At 31.3% G+C, this 19293-nt stretch overlaps 2 protein-coding genes across 10 annotated transcripts in view; one reads left to right on the forward strand and one right to left on the reverse strand.

Moving 5' to 3' along the window:
- Positions 1 to 4932, forward strand: part of LOC139485635 (leucine-rich repeat-containing protein 24-like) — a 43893-nt gene extending 38961 nt beyond the window's left edge. For all 8 annotated transcript variants that reach the window (XM_071270258.1, XM_071270259.1, XM_071270252.1 and 5 more), the window contains exon 2: positions 710 to 4932. In XM_071270258.1, the coding sequence (XP_071126359.1) occupies positions 1120 to 3174 (2055 nt within the window). In that variant the 5' untranslated portion in view covers positions 710 to 1119 and the 3' untranslated portion in view covers positions 3175 to 4932. The remainder of the gene's footprint in view (positions 1 to 709) is intronic.
- Positions 1 to 19293, reverse strand: part of LOC139485637 (protein YIPF5-like) — an 83957-nt gene that overhangs the window by 53424 nt on the left and 11240 nt on the right. The window lies entirely within an intron of this gene.

A 19293-nucleotide genomic window follows, 5' to 3' on the forward strand; every position in this document is an offset into this window, starting at 1 on the left:
ATTTGATGTACATTTCTACAAACATTTACTACAAAAATATTCTGGCAATTCTCTCTATGTTATGATGAAAATGAATTAATAGATATGTAGGTAAACAAAGAGTAAATATTCTGATATACTATTTATTCATACTTGGCAGAAAAACTCACTGGAGTATTTTCTAAAGTTACCGCGAGTTTAACTGAATGCTCAGGTTGAAAATTATGTCATATAAGTGGGATTATTTTAAGGAAATGTTTGAAGCCAGAATTAATATTTGTAGATGAAACATTGTTCCTTAAAAAAAACATTACATTGAACTTGAATCTTTTCTTCAAATCTTATTTAACGGACATATAACTGACATTATGATAGCTCAAAAACTATGCTAATGCCTTATTTTTATTCAAATTATGGGAAATCAGTTATGTTTATAAAGTGTATATGAAACACTTTTTTGTACAAACAATAATTCATCTTATATGCCAGCTGAGAAATGTAAAACAAACAAACCATTTCATTATTATGTCATTTCTATGCGTTATATTTAGAAGGGAATTGTTTTTCCCTCTGTCTTAGGCATTACAATAATATGTTTTTCCTTCTTTAATTACAAAATCTGTTAGATCCAAGTTACATAACATTCAGATATATTACAACTTGAGTTAAATTAATTAGCTTGGATGAATAATGCAGAATTAATAAGATTTCCCCTTTTTTCTATTTTTAGCAACAGCTATGAATGTCAATATGAAGAAGACACTACAGGAATGATACTGTGGGAAAAAAAATCAATGTTCTTTCTTTTAATCAATACCTCAAGTTACTGTGGGAATGATGAAAAGATGGATTTTTATTTCATTGATGACCAGCACGTGCAATGAGTCACACAGGATTTCAAACTTTAAGCAGTATTGATAATAACAGAGAACTATAACATCAGATATTGCTAAGTTGATGCTAATGACAAAGCACGAGTTGATGAAGCATTATTAAGGAAATATCACTAGTGAACAGATGTGTGTCTAAAAGATGTAAAATTACAACATTCAACAACTGTTTTACAACCATTTCTCAGCAAGTGTTGGAATTAATCTCTAGTTGTCTGCCAAAATTACAGGAATTTATTTTTATTTCAAAATGCATTGCAATACTGGAATTATCTTTCATATTTTCATATTTTATATAGTTATTTCACTATCTTTTTGTGACAAAAGATGTACACTTTCTTATGAAAATGAAATTCACATTGCTAACTGTAGCGGACTTGGATTAAATCACATACCGTTTCAACTTCATCATAATATAAAAATACTAGATCTCCGAAACAATGGTTTAAAAGTGATAGGTGCTAATGCTTTTGCAAAATATGATATGTTGACACAACTATATCTGCAAAACAATTCACTACAAGAAATAAAAGCCAATGCTTTTGCACAACTTACTCAACTGAAGCATTTGGATTTGTCGGTAAATCAGTTGACGAGTGTGCCAACTTTGGCTTTTCCTGGACTTACATCTCTTCTAGTGCTTAATTTTAAAGGGAATAAATTCAGTCATCTTGAGGATGCTGCCTTTTCTGGATTGCCATCACTGACAAGTTTATATCTTGATGGGAACTATATTGAATATGTCGGAAACAATGCTTTCGAAGGTTTGAACTATTTACAAACATTAGAATTACAAAACAATAACTTGAAAACTTTGAGCGAAGAATCTGTGCAATACTTTACAAAACAATTCAAGTCTTTCAAACTTTATAATAATCCATGGTTCTGCGATTGTCGGATCAGATGGCTGCAGCAATATTTACACAATTCATCGTATCATAGTTTAATTCATTGGATATTTCCTGAAGGGGAGCCACAATGCAATTCACCAAGCTTAGTAAAAGACAAATCTTTTTCACAGCTGGATGAAAGTGACTTCGTTTGTGAAATCATAATGTATTCCAGTAATCAAGACCTCACTATAAAACCGAAAGATAAAATTGAACTCTACTGTAATTATTATGCAGACCCCTATTTGTCCCCAAAGTGGACAAAAAATGGGATGGAATTAATAAGTGATGGTCTATATGGTCAATACAGTATTGACACGAAACAAGAGTCTATGATATATAGTACTCTGAAAATTTTAGATTTTAGTGCTAATGATATGGGAGAATACAAGTGTTCCGTAGAAAATGCTAGGAGTACTGGGAGTTTAAAGTTCACACTGTCCTTAGAAGGGCATAAATTTGACCCGTCTATAGTGAAACCTTCCCCAATAGAGGAACAAAAAAATTCACGAAATAATCATACGATAAAAATAACTTTATCCGTAGTTGGTGGATTTTTACTTCTTTTGGTTTTGATTGGAATGTTTATTTACATGTTACTAAGATTTCGACGAAAACATCAAAGAAAACTGGAAGAACGAAGTCAAACATTCAAAGAACATCTTAAAACGAATGTCTTGAATCAGTCGGATATAACTGAAACAGAAAAATATGACAAAAAACAACCAGTGAATGGAGATATGGAAATAATGGAATGTGAACCGTTATATGCACAAGTCAGAAAAGACTTAGACCCTAATAATACTTATGTCTCATTCCAAGGAGAATTTAATGACCCTGAAGATAATGGGGGCTTTTCATCCTCCACCAATCAAACTAAAGGAAGTGATAGTTCTCAGTGCGAATCAACTTCTCCATTACTTGATGACTGTTCTCCAATTCCATGTGAATCTCACGACCTACTTTATGACCCTTCACATGGTGCAGAATCATATTATCATACTCCACAACGAGCTCAAACTCTTAACTCTCGATTCCTGCCATCGTTAAGTTCATATGACACATATGACACTTATTTATCATATAGTACACCTTATAGTACTCTATCACGCAATGGGAACAATATTCATGGCTCTCACAATGGGAGTTATTACCATGGTCCACATGGACATTACCCAGTGAATGGGACACATACATTACCATTAAATAGTGCTAATAGAATTCCTCACAAAAGTGCTTCAACAAGTTATATAGGACCTTTACCGCCAAAGAAACCACCAAGAGTGTTTCATTCACGAGATAGTATGTCGCTGTCACAAACGAGTAGTAGTGCCGGTAGTGAGCCATCACATACAACAAAAAAACTGTCTTTGCCAAAACCTGGTACGGTTGATTCATTTGGGACTGCAGTTTGATACTTTACAACAATATTTTCACATACTTTCAACGTTTAAATTAATAAGTAAATTGCAAGAATATCAGTTCCTTCTATTAATATTTTGTTTTGATTTTTTGCAATTTGAGGGGAAAAGGATTTGAGGGGAAAAGGAACATAATATGCAACAACACAAAAGATTAACCAAAGCACTGTCATGATCTGTTTTAAGTTAGACCCAGCTAAAAATTAGATATCGAGGGCTTCTTGGTCACTTATAACCCCCCTTTTTATTGTAAGCCATAAAGGATGTGACCTTTCATTCCAAAGACCGGCAGTCTTAACGATGATCTTTTATAAGCAACAATTTCATTAATTTTTAAAAACATAACAGTTAAACTGACCAGATATTCCTGTCAGAAACTCATTTATTCCTTTGGATTTTTTAAATTATTTTCTTCTATGTGCATTTGTTTAGACCAAATATTTCAAATCATTTCAGAAATTGTTATTTATATTTTTGTATTTTAGTCTGGATTTTGTAGAATTTTTTTTTAGACCGGATTTTGTGGGCATTAATTGTAATAAATATGCCAGCTTTTTTTCAATTTACATTCCAGCTTTTTCTAAAAAAAAAATGTAGAATAAGCAAAATAAATCATACATGTAGCTTCATTTTTTTTTTATTGTGTGACCAATGCCCACTGTTTATAGCTTTTAAATGCTTGTTGTCATTTTGGTGTAAGTCTTTCAAGTGCAATTTTTGTGTATGTCTTGCAATCACCAAATTATTTTTATTGAAACATTCCATGAATATATGCTGATTTAACACTGAAAACATACATTTTCTTTTCTATCTTTTAAAATGTGAAAAATTTAATTTCATATTGTAACATACTTATTATTAATGTAGGTAATTAAACAAAACTCTGAAAGTGTGGACACATATTAATAAGAGGGCCATAGGAAGTAAAATATGTATCTACTCTAGCACCTTTTAAGTCAGTCAAAGGAATGATAAACAATAGACAACTTTCGAGTTCGATGCATTTTCATAACAAATTCTGGTTTTAGTGAAAACCACTCGTGCTTTTAGGGGCATCGTCACTTCCGTTCCAATGTTGAGCAAGTAGTTGAGAAACTATAATGTTATATTGCATGAATTGTTCCCCAAATTAAATTCTCATAATTGACAATCAGCACTGATGTCATTTGGAAATTGTAATTAATTCTTACAAAACAACTGTAGTTTATCCTGCACAATCCGAGCACTAAGACGCTTGATGAACGTTAATAGTGCAGGGATTCAGGCGATCCCCTCTCTCTGGTAAATGACGTCACAAAGGCGCCCATAATTGACGAGTTTTTTCCGGTGACGAATGAACTCGAAAGTGGTCTATTGCTTGGGTACAAAACTAAATAAAAAAATCCTATACTAATTAAATATACTTATTATTTCTCAGTCTGTAAATGATTTTTGGGGCCTTTTATAGCTCATTGAAGGCTGTTCAGTGACCTATAGCTGTTAAATTCTTTCTTGTGAAGAGTTCTCTCATTGGCAATCATACAAACATCATATTTTTTATCAATTTAATTATAGGGCATTTTCATAGCCAGTTAAAGAATCTAACATTTAAGTTTTGTTTTCAATGTTAAACAGTTGTCAATTTTGTATGATAGTGAAAATCTCATTCAACTTTATCAGTATTTTTGTGTTCATATTGAATCATGTAAAAGAAACAAGAGAGGAATATATTTTTTCATCAATGTTGGTGTGTGAATAAAATTTTGGAAATTACTAGTATTGCTTTTTTTTAAGCCATTCATATAATGGCTGTCATGGCTGTTACATACAGTACAGTCAAATACATTATGTGTTGAAGATTTTGTGGGTATCATACTGGTAACATTTCTTGCTTTTTTCCAAAGTCCACATATACATAGAATATAAAGAACAAAGCATGATGCTATAAATGGCTACTAATGTCAATAGAATTTTTCAAGTGATGACGTTTAACAAAAGGAGCCAGGGAATAATTTAGTCCCTTAAAATTCTTATCTGCATTATTTGAATTAACACTTTTTAAAACTGTAGAATGAAATTGATTGGGATAAATGCTTAGTCATTAGATTACATTTATGTTTATCAAAATTTGCATGTCTGAAAAACATTACTTATTACCTTTGAAAAGTGTACTACAAATTGTTAACTTGAGCATGGGTCATATGAGTCTAACCATTGATTTATTATTTTTAAATTTAGACAAAGTGTTCAAAACAAACTATTGTTCAAATTTACCCAAGTCATAAAAATGATATGAAACTGAATCATCATTTAACCTGCTACATTCTTGTATCTGTCAGCTGTCTCAGCTTGTGATAGCAACCTAACAACATTCAAGTCACAAAAACACATATAAAAGTTAATAATAATTAAACATCTTATGTTCAATATGTTTTCAAGCGCTCAATCACCATTCTAAGCAGTCAACAAAATGTAAAAATCTGGAGCCGAATTCACAAAAAAACTTACCACTCCGATTAATCTTAAGTATACTGAATTGTTCATAACTTAAGACAAATCTTAGTCGTAAGTTTTTTTGTGAAATCGACTCCTGCATTCAAAATGGTATATCACAATTTTCAATAATCAATGAATTAAATAAAAACCCAAATTGTACCTCATCACTTTTTATGAATTACAAGTTTAACATGAAGTGTTTCTATGTTTTAACATGTCAGACTGACTCTTTTCACCCTGCGGCATGTTGTTTAGAAACGAAATCAAAGTGTGATAACCCCAAAATTCTGTAAACAAAACTTAAACTTTACTGAGGAATCTTTACATTATATTGAAGAGTAATAAAAAGTCCTAAGAACATCTGTTTAAATCTTCTATTACATAATTCTAACCCCAAAAGTGTTGGTAATACATTGTTTCCTTGTTTTTTATATTCTAACACAATGATGTAAGACTTACATATGTTATACAAATGGGACTATTGTTCAGGTATATCTTATCAGGTCTTTTTATCTCATAGACAGAAATTTCATTCATATCTTCAGCATTTTATTTGTTTAATTTAATGAAGGAAATCCCTAAAAAAATACAAGCAAATATAAGCCACACACAATATGATAGACAAAGCTTTTATCATACAAATAAGTATACACTATACACCTTCAGGGCGTATTTAAAACACTTGAGATTAACCCCAAATGGGTGTATCTAATTTACACTAAGATATTATAGTCAATGCAGACTGAGTTTTCAATCATAGTTGAAGAGAAAAATAAGCATTTAAAAATGTAAAAATTGTGTCACACAGTGTAGCATGCTACCAAATTTCATGAAGGTAAAAGATTTGTAATTCATGAGAAAATTGTAAAACAACATTTCATGATATCTCTGTACTTTCTGTATAGAAAGAGATATACCTGAGTATATATTCTTTCCCAATAAGATATAGGATTGATTGATGAAAAGACTTTAATTCTTCTTGTACACAAAACATCAATCAACCAACAATGGGAGATAACTCTAATTTTAACCTCATTCAAGATTTTGATATGAAGAAAATGATTGCCTTGAACATCAAATTGGGATTGCAACCCGATAAATAAAAATATTTTTGCAAGTTCATCCCATAATTAAAGTTTCAATTCTTTTAAAGACTTAATTATATCATAAAATCCTGTTCCTTCAGAGCTGGGGACTATACACCTTATCGCTATTTAGTCCAATCCGGGAAAAACAGTCATTTATACAACTTCCTGTTTGGGTCATGCCGCCGAAAATAGAGGTCATCAGTAGTGAGCTGAGGGTGGAAAAAGTTTAGAAAGCGATCATCAAGAAACTTTGATAGAATATGATCCCCTTTTTTCGAAATTAAAATTAAAGTAAAAAAATATTTTGTTTGAAGCATTTAAGGTAGTTTAAACAGGTCTCATTAAAAAGTATCCTGTATGGTGAATTGTTTAAACAGGGTCCAAGATAGCTTCAACTGAATGAAAAAGTTGTGTAATTTTAGAACTTATCCGGAATGGAATAAATAGCGATAAGATGTATTATGCTAACTTAGTATAATAGTCCGAGTTCAGAGAGGTGTTAGGTCTGATTTCAGACAACCATGTTTCACTAGCCAATTATATAAATCATCATTAGATAGTGACTTATTTCTACTTATGAAGTCTGATCTTCAAGCACCTTTCCACTAGCCTTCATGTAAATCACCTTAAGAATGTGACTTACTGACAAAAAATCAATACAATAGTATTCTATCATCATACACAAATCAATATACAAATGTACTGATACAAAACTCTAACCTTAGGAGAAAATATGGAATGAAACTTGGTAAAAAAACACCCTCGAGAGTGTGCAGCCTATTGCTTTCTTCATCATCTATTAATACAATGTACAGGTTCTGAAAATATGCACATTAAAACTCCATGAATCTGATATACCTGTAGGGAATTTCTCTATAAACAAGAAGTGGAACTGTGATAAATGTAATGTTATGCAATCCACATCTGTAAAAAGGATTTGTGATATCAGTATGCCATAAATTATTGAACTAGAAGCATCAGATGTATGCTAAAGTAATGAATTGTATCATTTTTATGACTGTTTCACATGTAACTGGCATGTTGTTACACCAAAAAAAAACCAAGCCAATACTTATGTGTTTTAGCTAAATTTTTGGCATGTATACAGTTACTTTCTTTTCTTCTTGCTTTTTACAAACATTTTAATGTTAACCAGCACTTTCATTATAAGAAATGATGTTTATCATGTAGTTAAGTTGCCGTCAGAATTAAGTCAAGCCATATATCAAATTACCAAGTTTAGTTTATGAAAACTTAGATTACTTATCGTTAGAGCTTATCACTGGCGGATCCAGAACTTTTTTTAAGGGGGGAAGGGGGGCACTGACTGACCTAAAAGGGGGGGGGGGGGGGGGGCTCCAGTCATGCTTCAGTGATTCCCCATAATTCAACCAATTTTTCCCTAATGAAAATGGGGGGGCTATGAACTTATCTTTAGAACTTCTGAAACCTTTAGTCGACTCATGAATGGAAAGAGATTTATATGAAGTATATATGTTAATGCGACAACAACCCAACATTAACACAAGTAACAACTTGAACTGTCAGAGGAGCATTAATAATACCATGTTGGAGTAACTGTATCCACAAACTGCATTATAAACTGAACAGAAAGAAATAAATTAGATAGATTGATGCCAAAATTACAAGTTAACATGAAGAGATATTAAAATATTTCCTTTTGATAAAAAATTTTGTTCATGCATATTTCTATTTTATAGTTTTCATTTCTATTCTCAAAATGGGTAGCACACCAGATTATCTGACTAAAAAGATGAATTGTACAGTGGCGGATCCAAAGGGGGGTTCTGGGGTTTTAAAACCCCTCTTTTTTTTTGGACGATCAATGCATTTGAGTAGGAGCATATAGTTGGACCCCCCCCCCCACCTTTACTCTCGGTTGGGAACCCCTCCATTTTAAAATGGCTGGATCCGCCACTGTTTTACCTAATACTATAACATGCAAGTCACTTGTTAATTGACTTCTTACACAATAGAATATATAGATCAAATACAGATAAAGGCAAAATGACAAAATGACAAAATCAGTCATAACATCTAAGCACAAGAATTTGCATCAAAATGATGTTGAATACAAAGTGAACTTATCTCCTGTACCACTTAGAAAACACCATATATTCAAATTAAACTGTCACATCAATTATATTAATGTTAGTTCACAGATACCACATGGTTTCTTTCTCAATCAAAGGTGACAATTGTGGCAAAATCATGAAATGACAATATATCAGTAACCTGAAACAGCACAGGTTAAACAATTATCGATACATGTAAATATATCTGTAAACTTTTTACCAAAACTTTCAAATTCACACCAAAAGCCTTTGTTTTTACAGAATTGAATTAACCCATCTTTAAACCAAAAAATATAATTAATGACTATTAAAGTTCTAATTCGGATTGAAGTTATAAGAGTCTGTCCGCATAATGACCCTAAAATAACCCCTTTAGAGACATTCAGGCTATGGGTCTGAAAATCAGGGTTGATTTCAAGACTGAGAGTGAACTGTATAAAAGTGTGCAGACATGAGGATTAGTAGATAATATCATGGTTTATTTAAGCTGACCAGACGGAGGACCAGACTAAAGATTGTTATGGATATAGTAGAATAGATGTCATGGTTTATTAAAGCTGGCCAGACCAAGGACCAGACTAAAGATTGTTATGGATATAGTAGAATAGATGTCATGGTTTATTTAAGCTGACCAGACTAAAGACTGTTATCTTGATAATTACCCAGGATAAACCCTAACAAACTTTACAAATTAGTTTTACAAATCTTGAATATGCAGGGCTGCCAAGAAACATTCATCAAACCAGCTAATAAAAATATCTCTAAGACTATCAAACATTAACTTCCAGCTAGAGAAAGCTACAAATATTTAATTGCTCCTTTCTGAGCACAAACTTGTAAAGATGCAATCAAATGCACATCTTGAATTAAACATGAGAGGTTTGATGGGAGATAGTCAATTGGAAGAAACAAACCACCTTGATCTGTTAGGCTGATTGTTATAATGCTTATATTGCATTTTTATACCTCTCACATAATGACCAATTGAACCAAAGATTTGGATAATGAAAACAATATTTGTCACATTATGGATTCTAGATATCAACATGTATAAGTTAATTAGGAATCCAAAAACCTCCATAAGAACAGCTGCTCATGTAACGGTAACAAAAGAATAAATTGTTCTTTCAGCAGCTATTCAAGCCATTTGAATATGAGCAGCCTAAGGGAAAAGATCTTCTTTGACTACTGCCATCTTTACGTATGATGCATTTGTCATCAGAGGTTTCTAAAGCAATGACATTTAGAAGATAGACATGGAAAATAACTTTCTGATACCTTGTGGTGTTCTTCTTTGAATGCCTTATATATAAAAGAAGATGTGGTATGATTGCCAATGAGACACCTATACACAAGAGACCACATGACACAGAAATTAACAACTATTATATACATCACTGTATGGCCTTCAACAATGAGCATTGTCTTAGTTACCGGTAATAAATAATTCTTTTCAATCCTTATAAAATAGCGTCCGTAAAATTTACGAAGGGATGATTTCAACATTGTTCAATTTGTTTGTTTTATAATATAACTCAAACATATATAAGCTAAAATTTATCTGACTTCCATCCATATTCATTTCTACTGCTTTTTGTTTGTTTACTAAATGTACTAAACACAATTGCAATATCTGTATTTCTTCAGTAACACAGTGTTAAAATGAATAACAACAATTTCACTTTGACCAAAAAAGTTTATACATTGTAGTTTCAATTGTTCTCTTTTTTATAAAGTTTATTTGACATCATGCTAGATTACGCTTCGTATGCATTTAAGCAGTAAGCAGTAATGTGCAGCCAACTTTAAACGACATGATCACAACTCTTTTTCATACTGTATAATTTCCAAATTGAAAACATTTTTTTAATACTTAAACCTAACAACAACCTTTGAAAAGAATTAGTACTCCAAATAAAATTCTTTACAGAAGAATGGACTGATAATGTGTAGTAGTCAAAATCTTAAAACATATCTTATAAAAATTGGCTACAAGATTTCGATTATCATCATGCATAAATACTATCATTTAATAAACTTTTTGTACAAGTTGCAACGTCATGCAACAGTCTAACTTTTATCAGACTTAAATCAAACACCATTTGCATGTAGACTTCGTCATGAGCAATCTAAAAAGATTCATTTATTGTAATCAGTCCTCAGTAAAGAGATAGTACTTAGTGATAGCCCACTGGGGCATGTAGACCTTAATTGTAAATATGTATTTCCATGTCAAAATTTGGCAGGTGTCATGCACAGTCTGATTTGAATAGAATTTGTAAAAAAAATAAACTGTAGGGAAAAAGCAAACTGTCAAAGAAACAATTCAAACATGTGAACTTTAAACATACTGTTCACTCAGCAATTTTAATGTGCAAACAATTTGACAGGAATACTAAATTTAAGCATATTGTAAATTCAGCATTTTTACTGTGCAAATTAATTTGACAGTAGTACCAACTAAGATCATGTTAATCAAAACTGAAATAATATTAATTCTTTCCAAGTTTTAATATTTTAATCTGCTGCAACATGTACAGATTGGATGTCATGTACTACAAGTAATAAGCAAACACAATTAATTCTGAATTCCAAAGACAAGATAGGGATCAGGACCCCTCCGACCCCCCCCCCCCCCACCTCAAAGATAAGGTTCATATCAAATATTAACAAATCAAAAACTCAATTTTCATGCATGAATTTTTCAGGACTTTCTTCAAAATTTTAGTATTCAAGATTTTAACCGTAATCAAATTCAATGGCTTTTTAAAGGTTCCATTATGTGTAAAATTTTTGTATTGGAAAACATACAAATAAAATGCTGTCATTAAAGCCCTTCTGTATAAAATATGTTATGTAAAAGTTTCTTCAAAATCAAGGTTTTTAAGATCCAACAATTTGTTGCACAGTTATTAAGTGTCAGATTACACTTTTTTAGACTTTTTTCATCAGGAAAATCCCTTTTATCATTTGAAGAAAAAAAACCTATCAGGCGCATCCAGGAGGGGGCCTTTATGGGGGAAAATTTGGTTGTTAATAAAGGGAATCACTGACAAATAGCTGGAGCAGGCCCCCTCTTAAGGCAGTCAGTCGCCAATGCCCCCCTTATGAAAATTTCTGGATCTTCCACTGGACAATGCAATTGCAGGTACTTAAGATTCTCTGAAAGTTTCATTAAAAATCTGGTAAAAGAGGATTTGCAGAGACAGTGTGGAAGAAGGATGGTTGGGCTATTTACAGACACAACAATTTCATCAGGGGTTTTAATTCCACCAATTTCACAAAACATGTATAAGCTAGGAGTATGAAAATTCTACAAAGAAGTATGAATTATTGAACTATTATAATCTCCAATGACCCCCGTCGTATCTCTTTAACTGATTGCTAAAACTGACTAAATATTGCATTATAATCACAATCAGCCATCTGTAGTATCTTTGTTTGTTTGGCTAAGATAAAAGCAGCAGAGTAAACGTTTTTTACAGACATTGTTTGATAAACATCTTCCTGGTATTATACAGTAGCCTTCCTGTTTATATTTGTCTTCATTCATTGCCTAATTGTGCAGAAGTTATTATTATTACTATTGGTAAAACTTTTTCCTTTGTTCAATGGAATTTGTTAGGGTTTTTTGCCCCGCTGTAGGGGACCGGGGCATTAAGTGTTACCCTTGACCATCCTTCTAACTGTCCTCAGTCTTTCTGTCCCTCCCTCCCAAATTTGGTTGCAAAGCTAGTTTGAGCGGGGGCATTAGTGTCCTCAAGACCCATTCATTCTTCTTTTGCTTTTAGATAAGTATCAAGTTATATCATACCTATTTTTTCCAACATTGTGCATTATCAGCAGATAACATATTATGACACAAGGCTACCCTTATTGGTTGTTGGGAAATTTCCATTTGGCCCACCTCAAAGAATTAATCAACTTAAATTAATTTAAATGTAAAGTTGAATGTTGTTTTTTTATTAATGCAGAAACATGACAGGATTGAAACCTTGCTAACAAATTTATACTACGCAGGCAAGTGGGGCCTAGCTAAGATGTCTCTGGTAAGGGTGTATCTGGAATCACCATTCTCTGACTTGAATAGTTAAATTTCAATCTAAAGGCTGAGTTTCTTAGACTTTAGTCTTATATAGTATTTCTTTAGAATTGGGAAGGGAGAGCAACTCATTGTCTCTCCAAACCTTCCCTCTGCTCCTGGTGTGTTGCATGCACAGGGATCAGATTTTCTTATTGAATTTGTTGATGAGGTTCAAGAAATTATTTCACACATACATTCTCTATTTTTAATTACTGAATTCCTGATCACACAAATATTTTTTGTTGGTTTCTTTTAGATTTTTACTGGTATATAGATACAACGTCACCTTGAAAACTTCTAAATCTTGACGACAAACCATGGCAATTAATGCATCTAAACTTTCATAATCACTTTTCCTGTCATATTGTCTATTTTCCAATGTTAAAAAAAATCTAATTTCAATACAAATATAAAAAAAAACCATTTTCTGATCCAAGAAATATTAAGATGAGAATATAATGCACCAACTTTCCAATTCAATTAATCTAATTTCCTGGTTATAATGTATTTTTCAGAAATATTAATCTGTGTTCAATTAATTTCCCTTTCAACTTCTATTACCATTTAGACTCTCGAGGGGGAACTCACACATCTTGATTATAAAAACCCTCACCAGATCTAAATACATAACAAAAGAATGAACATAAAATTTACACTAAAAAACAGCTGGTTTTATTTCAAAGAGAGGGTTTCATTTTTTCGTCTTTAATTTGTCTGTTCTTCTTGTCTATCACTGCAAGAAAACTGCTGTTTTTATAAATTCAGTGTTAATTTTCTATGTGTTCTGTATGTTCTTGTCTTTTAAGTTTTACATTGTTACGAAAAAAATTGTGAAGAAGAAATACTATGATCAAGAATTCTAATTAAAGATCTTTACAATGTTAAACCAAAACATCTTCTATATAAACTATCTGAGTGCCATGTTTTATACAAAATTCTTTTCTTTTGATTATTTTCCCTCCAATAAAACTACAAATTTATGCAATTATGTGACAGCCAAATATGATATATGACTTTATGAATATTGCTTATGAACAACAATATATAAATCAAGATATATATATTTATCAGATTCTTCAATCAGATTGTCACAGAAGGCTACACACCATAATGACATTCTTGTGACAACGCTAAAAAAATATTTTGAGAGTTGAACTATACAGGACTCATGTTGAAAAGAGACAAATCTGAATTGAATAAAAATAATGATTACTATAAAATATAAATCTAAGTGAATCATGGATAAACCAGAAAATATAGAGACTCTAGATGAAGCCTGCATTTACTAATCTTGAAGATTATATGAAGAACTATTTTCATGTTGGTAGCCATCTTGGATGTCAGTTGTCGGTATAAACTATAATTTTCATGTAACAAGTATTGACCATTCACTAAGAATTCTTTTATCAATTTATTCTAAATCAGAAAAGTGAGAGCAAAGAACCTAAAAACATCTCAACATAGTCAGTCATAAACCACTTTGAGCTATCTAAACCAGGGGGAGATAACTACAGAAACTTCAATCAAAATTCTGATAAACAAATTTACTTAATCAAAACTGTGTCAATATATCAGAAATTCAAAACTTAACCTTTTTTTCATCAACTGTCAAAAAAGAGTTAAGAAAATAAACTTTATTCTGAACTTAGAACTTTGTTTAATCAATCAGATATTGAAGTTTCCCTCCTGACCAAGTCTCATTCAGAGCAATGATTGATCCCTCAACAGCTGACTGACATTCACAACAGTATAAATGGAAGTAAACTAATGATGTGAGAATAACATCCTAGAAATCAGCAAGCATCATATAATGCTGAATTAATGATTATACCATCTGGATTTGACATTCTAATTGACTTTAATAACTAATTTTCCATTGTAGGTTAAGAGTTTATTAGTTGAATAAGTATAGTAGTATAGGAAGTGTACAGTACTGAAAAGCTCAAAAGATCAAAGGCGGACTAAAAAAGATTACAAAAAGGTTGTGTGGAGTTTATGTCAAACAATAGTTAAATACACATGCTGAAATATCTCACCATGCCTCTTCATAGATCAAGATAGAATTGTCAATGAAAGTCTTTAAGATTAAGTTTTTTTAAAGGTCAAGGTTTAACTACAGGTATCATGTAAACTTAACAATATGACCCATGTAAACGAGGTCAAGGTCAGAAAAACCCTTCAATACAAAAATGAAAACCTAATGTTCCATACACTACATATATTTGACATTTTACTTATACAGTATCTGAGAAACTGACCAAGTCACTAAAATCTAAATTAATGAACCATATACCGGGTAATGAGGTAAAGGTCAGATGTCAGGCAAACAGGTAGATCATATAATAATTGCATAAACCAAATACACTTGACTTTTTGTCTGACTGTCAGACATGAAATCTGAGAAATTGACCTTACTATGAACAAGAGGCTGTCACAACGACAGCAAACCGGATTTATTAACATTTATTTGTGTCCTGGCTATATCACAAGAACCATTACTGATGAATGGTGAAAGTGAAAATCGTCAATATCAAATTTGACCTCCATTTTGTCATCAGTATCAACATATTAAAATTTGAAAAGCTTAGATTGAATGGTTCATGAGTAAATGCAACAACCTGAATGGAAACGCCATTTTACGATCTTTAAAGAACCATAACTCCTGAACGGTAAAAGTCAAAATCGTCATTATTGAACTTGACCTCTATTTTGTCATCAGTAACAACATATTAAAATTTCAAAAGCTTTGGTTGAATGGTTCATGAGAAAATGCACGGACACGACGGGAAAAACCATTTTTCAATCTTTCAAGAACCATAACTCCTGAACGGTAAAAGTCAAAATCGTCATTATTGAACTTGACCTCCATTTTGTCATCAGTAACAGCATATTAAAATTTCGGAAGCTTTGGTAGAACAGTTCATGCATAAATGCACGGACACGACTGGAAACTCCATTTTTCAATCTTTCAAGAACCATAACTCCTGAACGGTAAAAGTCAAATTTGTCATTATTGAACTTGACCTCCATTCTTTCATTAGTAACACCATATTAAAATTTGGAAAGCTTTGGTAGAACAGTTCATGCGTAAATGCACGGACAACTCCATTTTCCAATCTTTCAAGAACCATAACTCCTGAACGGTAAAAGTCAAAATCGCCATTATTGAACTTGACCTTCGTATAGTTGTCAGTAATAACATATTAAAATTTTAAAAGCTTTGGTTGAACGGTTCATGAGTTAATGCACGGACAACATTCGATTGCCGCCCGCCCGCCGTACATCCCCAAATCAATAACCGACATTTTTGTCACAAAAATCCGGTTAAAAATTAAGGTTGATCATACATGTATCTATGAAATTAGGTCAAGGTTAGGTATATCAAATTTAGTTGGGTTTTTCTCTCAAAATAACTGAACAAAATCATGCAAAAAAACTAAACAGATAAAGATATGTTGTTTGATTGCCAGTGATTTAACTATCCATTAAAGACCAAAGGACAAACATTTGAACAACAACAGGTCACTCACTCACAGTACAGCCAATAAAAATAAGCAATACTAATTTAAATGACAGCAACCACCATGGTTGATTGACAGAAGAATTCTATTAAAACATAAACTAAACATTATTAAGATAAATGTGAGCATTAGTTAGGACAGACTTGGCTGAGTTCTTCAGAGAAAAGATTTTTGATAAATTTTATAGGTGAAGTATTATAACCAAGGCCAGTACTATGCTTGTTCCTGACCTGGCTACTCATCTTGCTAGGTTGGGGGAACTAGCTGGTAGCTTTGATATGAATACATGTCAACGTAACACAGATTCAAAGTTCAATATATAATGTTTATTAATCAGCATTCAGTAAAGTTATCAATCACAATTAAATCACATCATAAGTTAATGAGACATATTAAAACAGCATGTCTAATATCAATTCAATACAACTGTCTAAATCCAAGTATAAAACACAAGTGTCCAATACGTGTCTATAAAGCAAGTGTCAATACTGACTGGTCCTTACTACATGGTCAACTAATATATATATTGTTTTTCATTATTCAATTTACATAACATTAATACTCATTTATCAAATTTACATAATAATGCTATTTTATCTATTTTCACAAATATCAGGTCTTTGTGACATAACCTAAATTATCTTAAAAAGTAAGAAATCCTTTTTGTCTATAACACTTTTCTAATCCTTAATTCTCTATTGTCATTTAGCCCTCAGGGGATTACATAATAATTTGCTTTACACTTATCTAAAATTGTGAAGATTTATATTAACTATTTATCAAGTAAATTATTTCTTAAGCTAGTGCTAAATATCTTAACTATAATACTAAATTATAACAATTATTCAAATTCCACATTTTAACATTCTTGCATCTAAAATATACTGGTTATACCCTTCCCTTCGTCGCCAAGATTGCTCCTGCAATCTTCAATTAAAATACAAAATGCATCATAAAAATGATTAATATAATACACACATCATATACCAACAATTGAATTTCTGATTTCTGTCAATGAAATATTACAATATATCTAAAAAAATAAATTGTGAAAACATTAATAAATTTCACTGATTCCTGTAATAAAACATTACTAAATATATATGTATACATGTTCCTGGATGGGGAATGATCAAGTTTAGGTTGTCCATATCAGGGAAGGTCTCTGAAGTTCACTAATATTGACAAGTCCAACTCTCACATAATTAATGACAATGAGCTCATTGCATACTTCATGAAGTATTTCTGGGTGCATAAGGGGGCATAAAAATAGCAATATATACAATACAGCTGAAATATAAGATTATCAATGTTTTATCCATATCGGTCATCAGTTAAAAATTACAAATATTAGTAATCATATCATAAATATTATTCTTAAAAATAAAATTACTCTATATGCCTTACCCATAAGTATGAAATATATCAAACAATTATCTAATTAATATAACTAAAACACAAAACATTAATTAATAACATCTCATAAGCAAACCATATCAATAAGCATTAAGCAATAATAACTGTTTTTGTATTAAATACATATTCAATACATATATATAAGCAATATTTTGTTCTTGGGTTCAATCGTCATTTTCCATGCAAACACAATTTGTTTTTTTTTTATTGGGAAAACATATAATTGATAGTTTTTTTTCGGCTTAATGTTCATATATTTCTGGTTCAAGTTTTCACTTTAACATCTTATTGTCTCTTCATCTTCATCACTATTCATGCACGGTTATAAAAATGTCACTATATATATATCACAAATCTCTGCTAATTTGTTCCTATAATATTAAATAAATTTTCACTAGATAAATATTATATGTCCATCATTGTTTGACTTCATTAACTTTTAAAAGCACAATATGGTCACTTCTATGGGTCCACCATTTCATCATATTGTGGGTCCACCATTTCATCATTTTGTGGGTCCACCAATTCATCATTTTGTGGGTCCACTATTTCATCATTTTGTGGGTCCACCATTTCATCATTTTGTGGGTCCACCATTTCATCATTGTGTGGGTCCACCATTTCTTTATCTGTGGGTCCACCATTGGTAGGTTACTTCATGAATGTAAGTGCAACCAATATCATAATCATACACGACACCAATTAACCCTTATCTCTTATTATAATTAATTCATTTGAATCGAGGGATTTTTTTTTTTTTTAAATTTATTTATCTCTTATATTCACTAGAATACCACAATTTTAGGCCAGTAACTGAACTACCTATTTGTAAATATTACAAATAAATAACAATCTACATGTAAGAATTTCTAATTCTCTTCCTTTTATATTTTATCTTAATTTCCTATATTTTCTCTTCTTATTTCTAATTTATATATTTAGCAACTGTATGCCAGTTTATTTTGTACTTCCTTATTAAGTACTCCTTAATTATTTTATCTCTTTAGCTAAAAATCTTTTAAGTCATAATAAAAAAAAACACAGCTCAAAACAGTGATGCCTATACACAATGTATGTATAGGGAACACTTGATAGTTCTATTTGTATCATTGATAAAGTACATTTTGTATAATCTGAAGTAAATTTGGTTTAAAAGTACATCAGTAGATGTGCCGTCCACCTGCAATATTTAAGGATCTAATAGTAAGAACTACTAATGTAATCAATACATTTGTCCAGCAGGATTAAATTAACAGACACTATAACTAATCTGAATATTGTGTACTTTAACCAGAAATTCAGAACAAAAATAACATTTTTCAACGATACAAAAGAATATTGTCACAATGCATTTAATTTATGTATGCTTATAATATACTGCTTGAATATCTTAAGTTATAACATCCCTTTTTATATTTCTATACTCAGTGCCT

Source organism: Mytilus edulis, chromosome 8 (assembly GCF_963676685.1).
Source record: "Mytilus edulis chromosome 8, xbMytEdul2.2, whole genome shotgun sequence".
In the NCBI taxonomy this organism is placed as follows: Eukaryota; Metazoa; Mollusca; class Bivalvia; order Mytilida; family Mytilidae; genus Mytilus; species Mytilus edulis.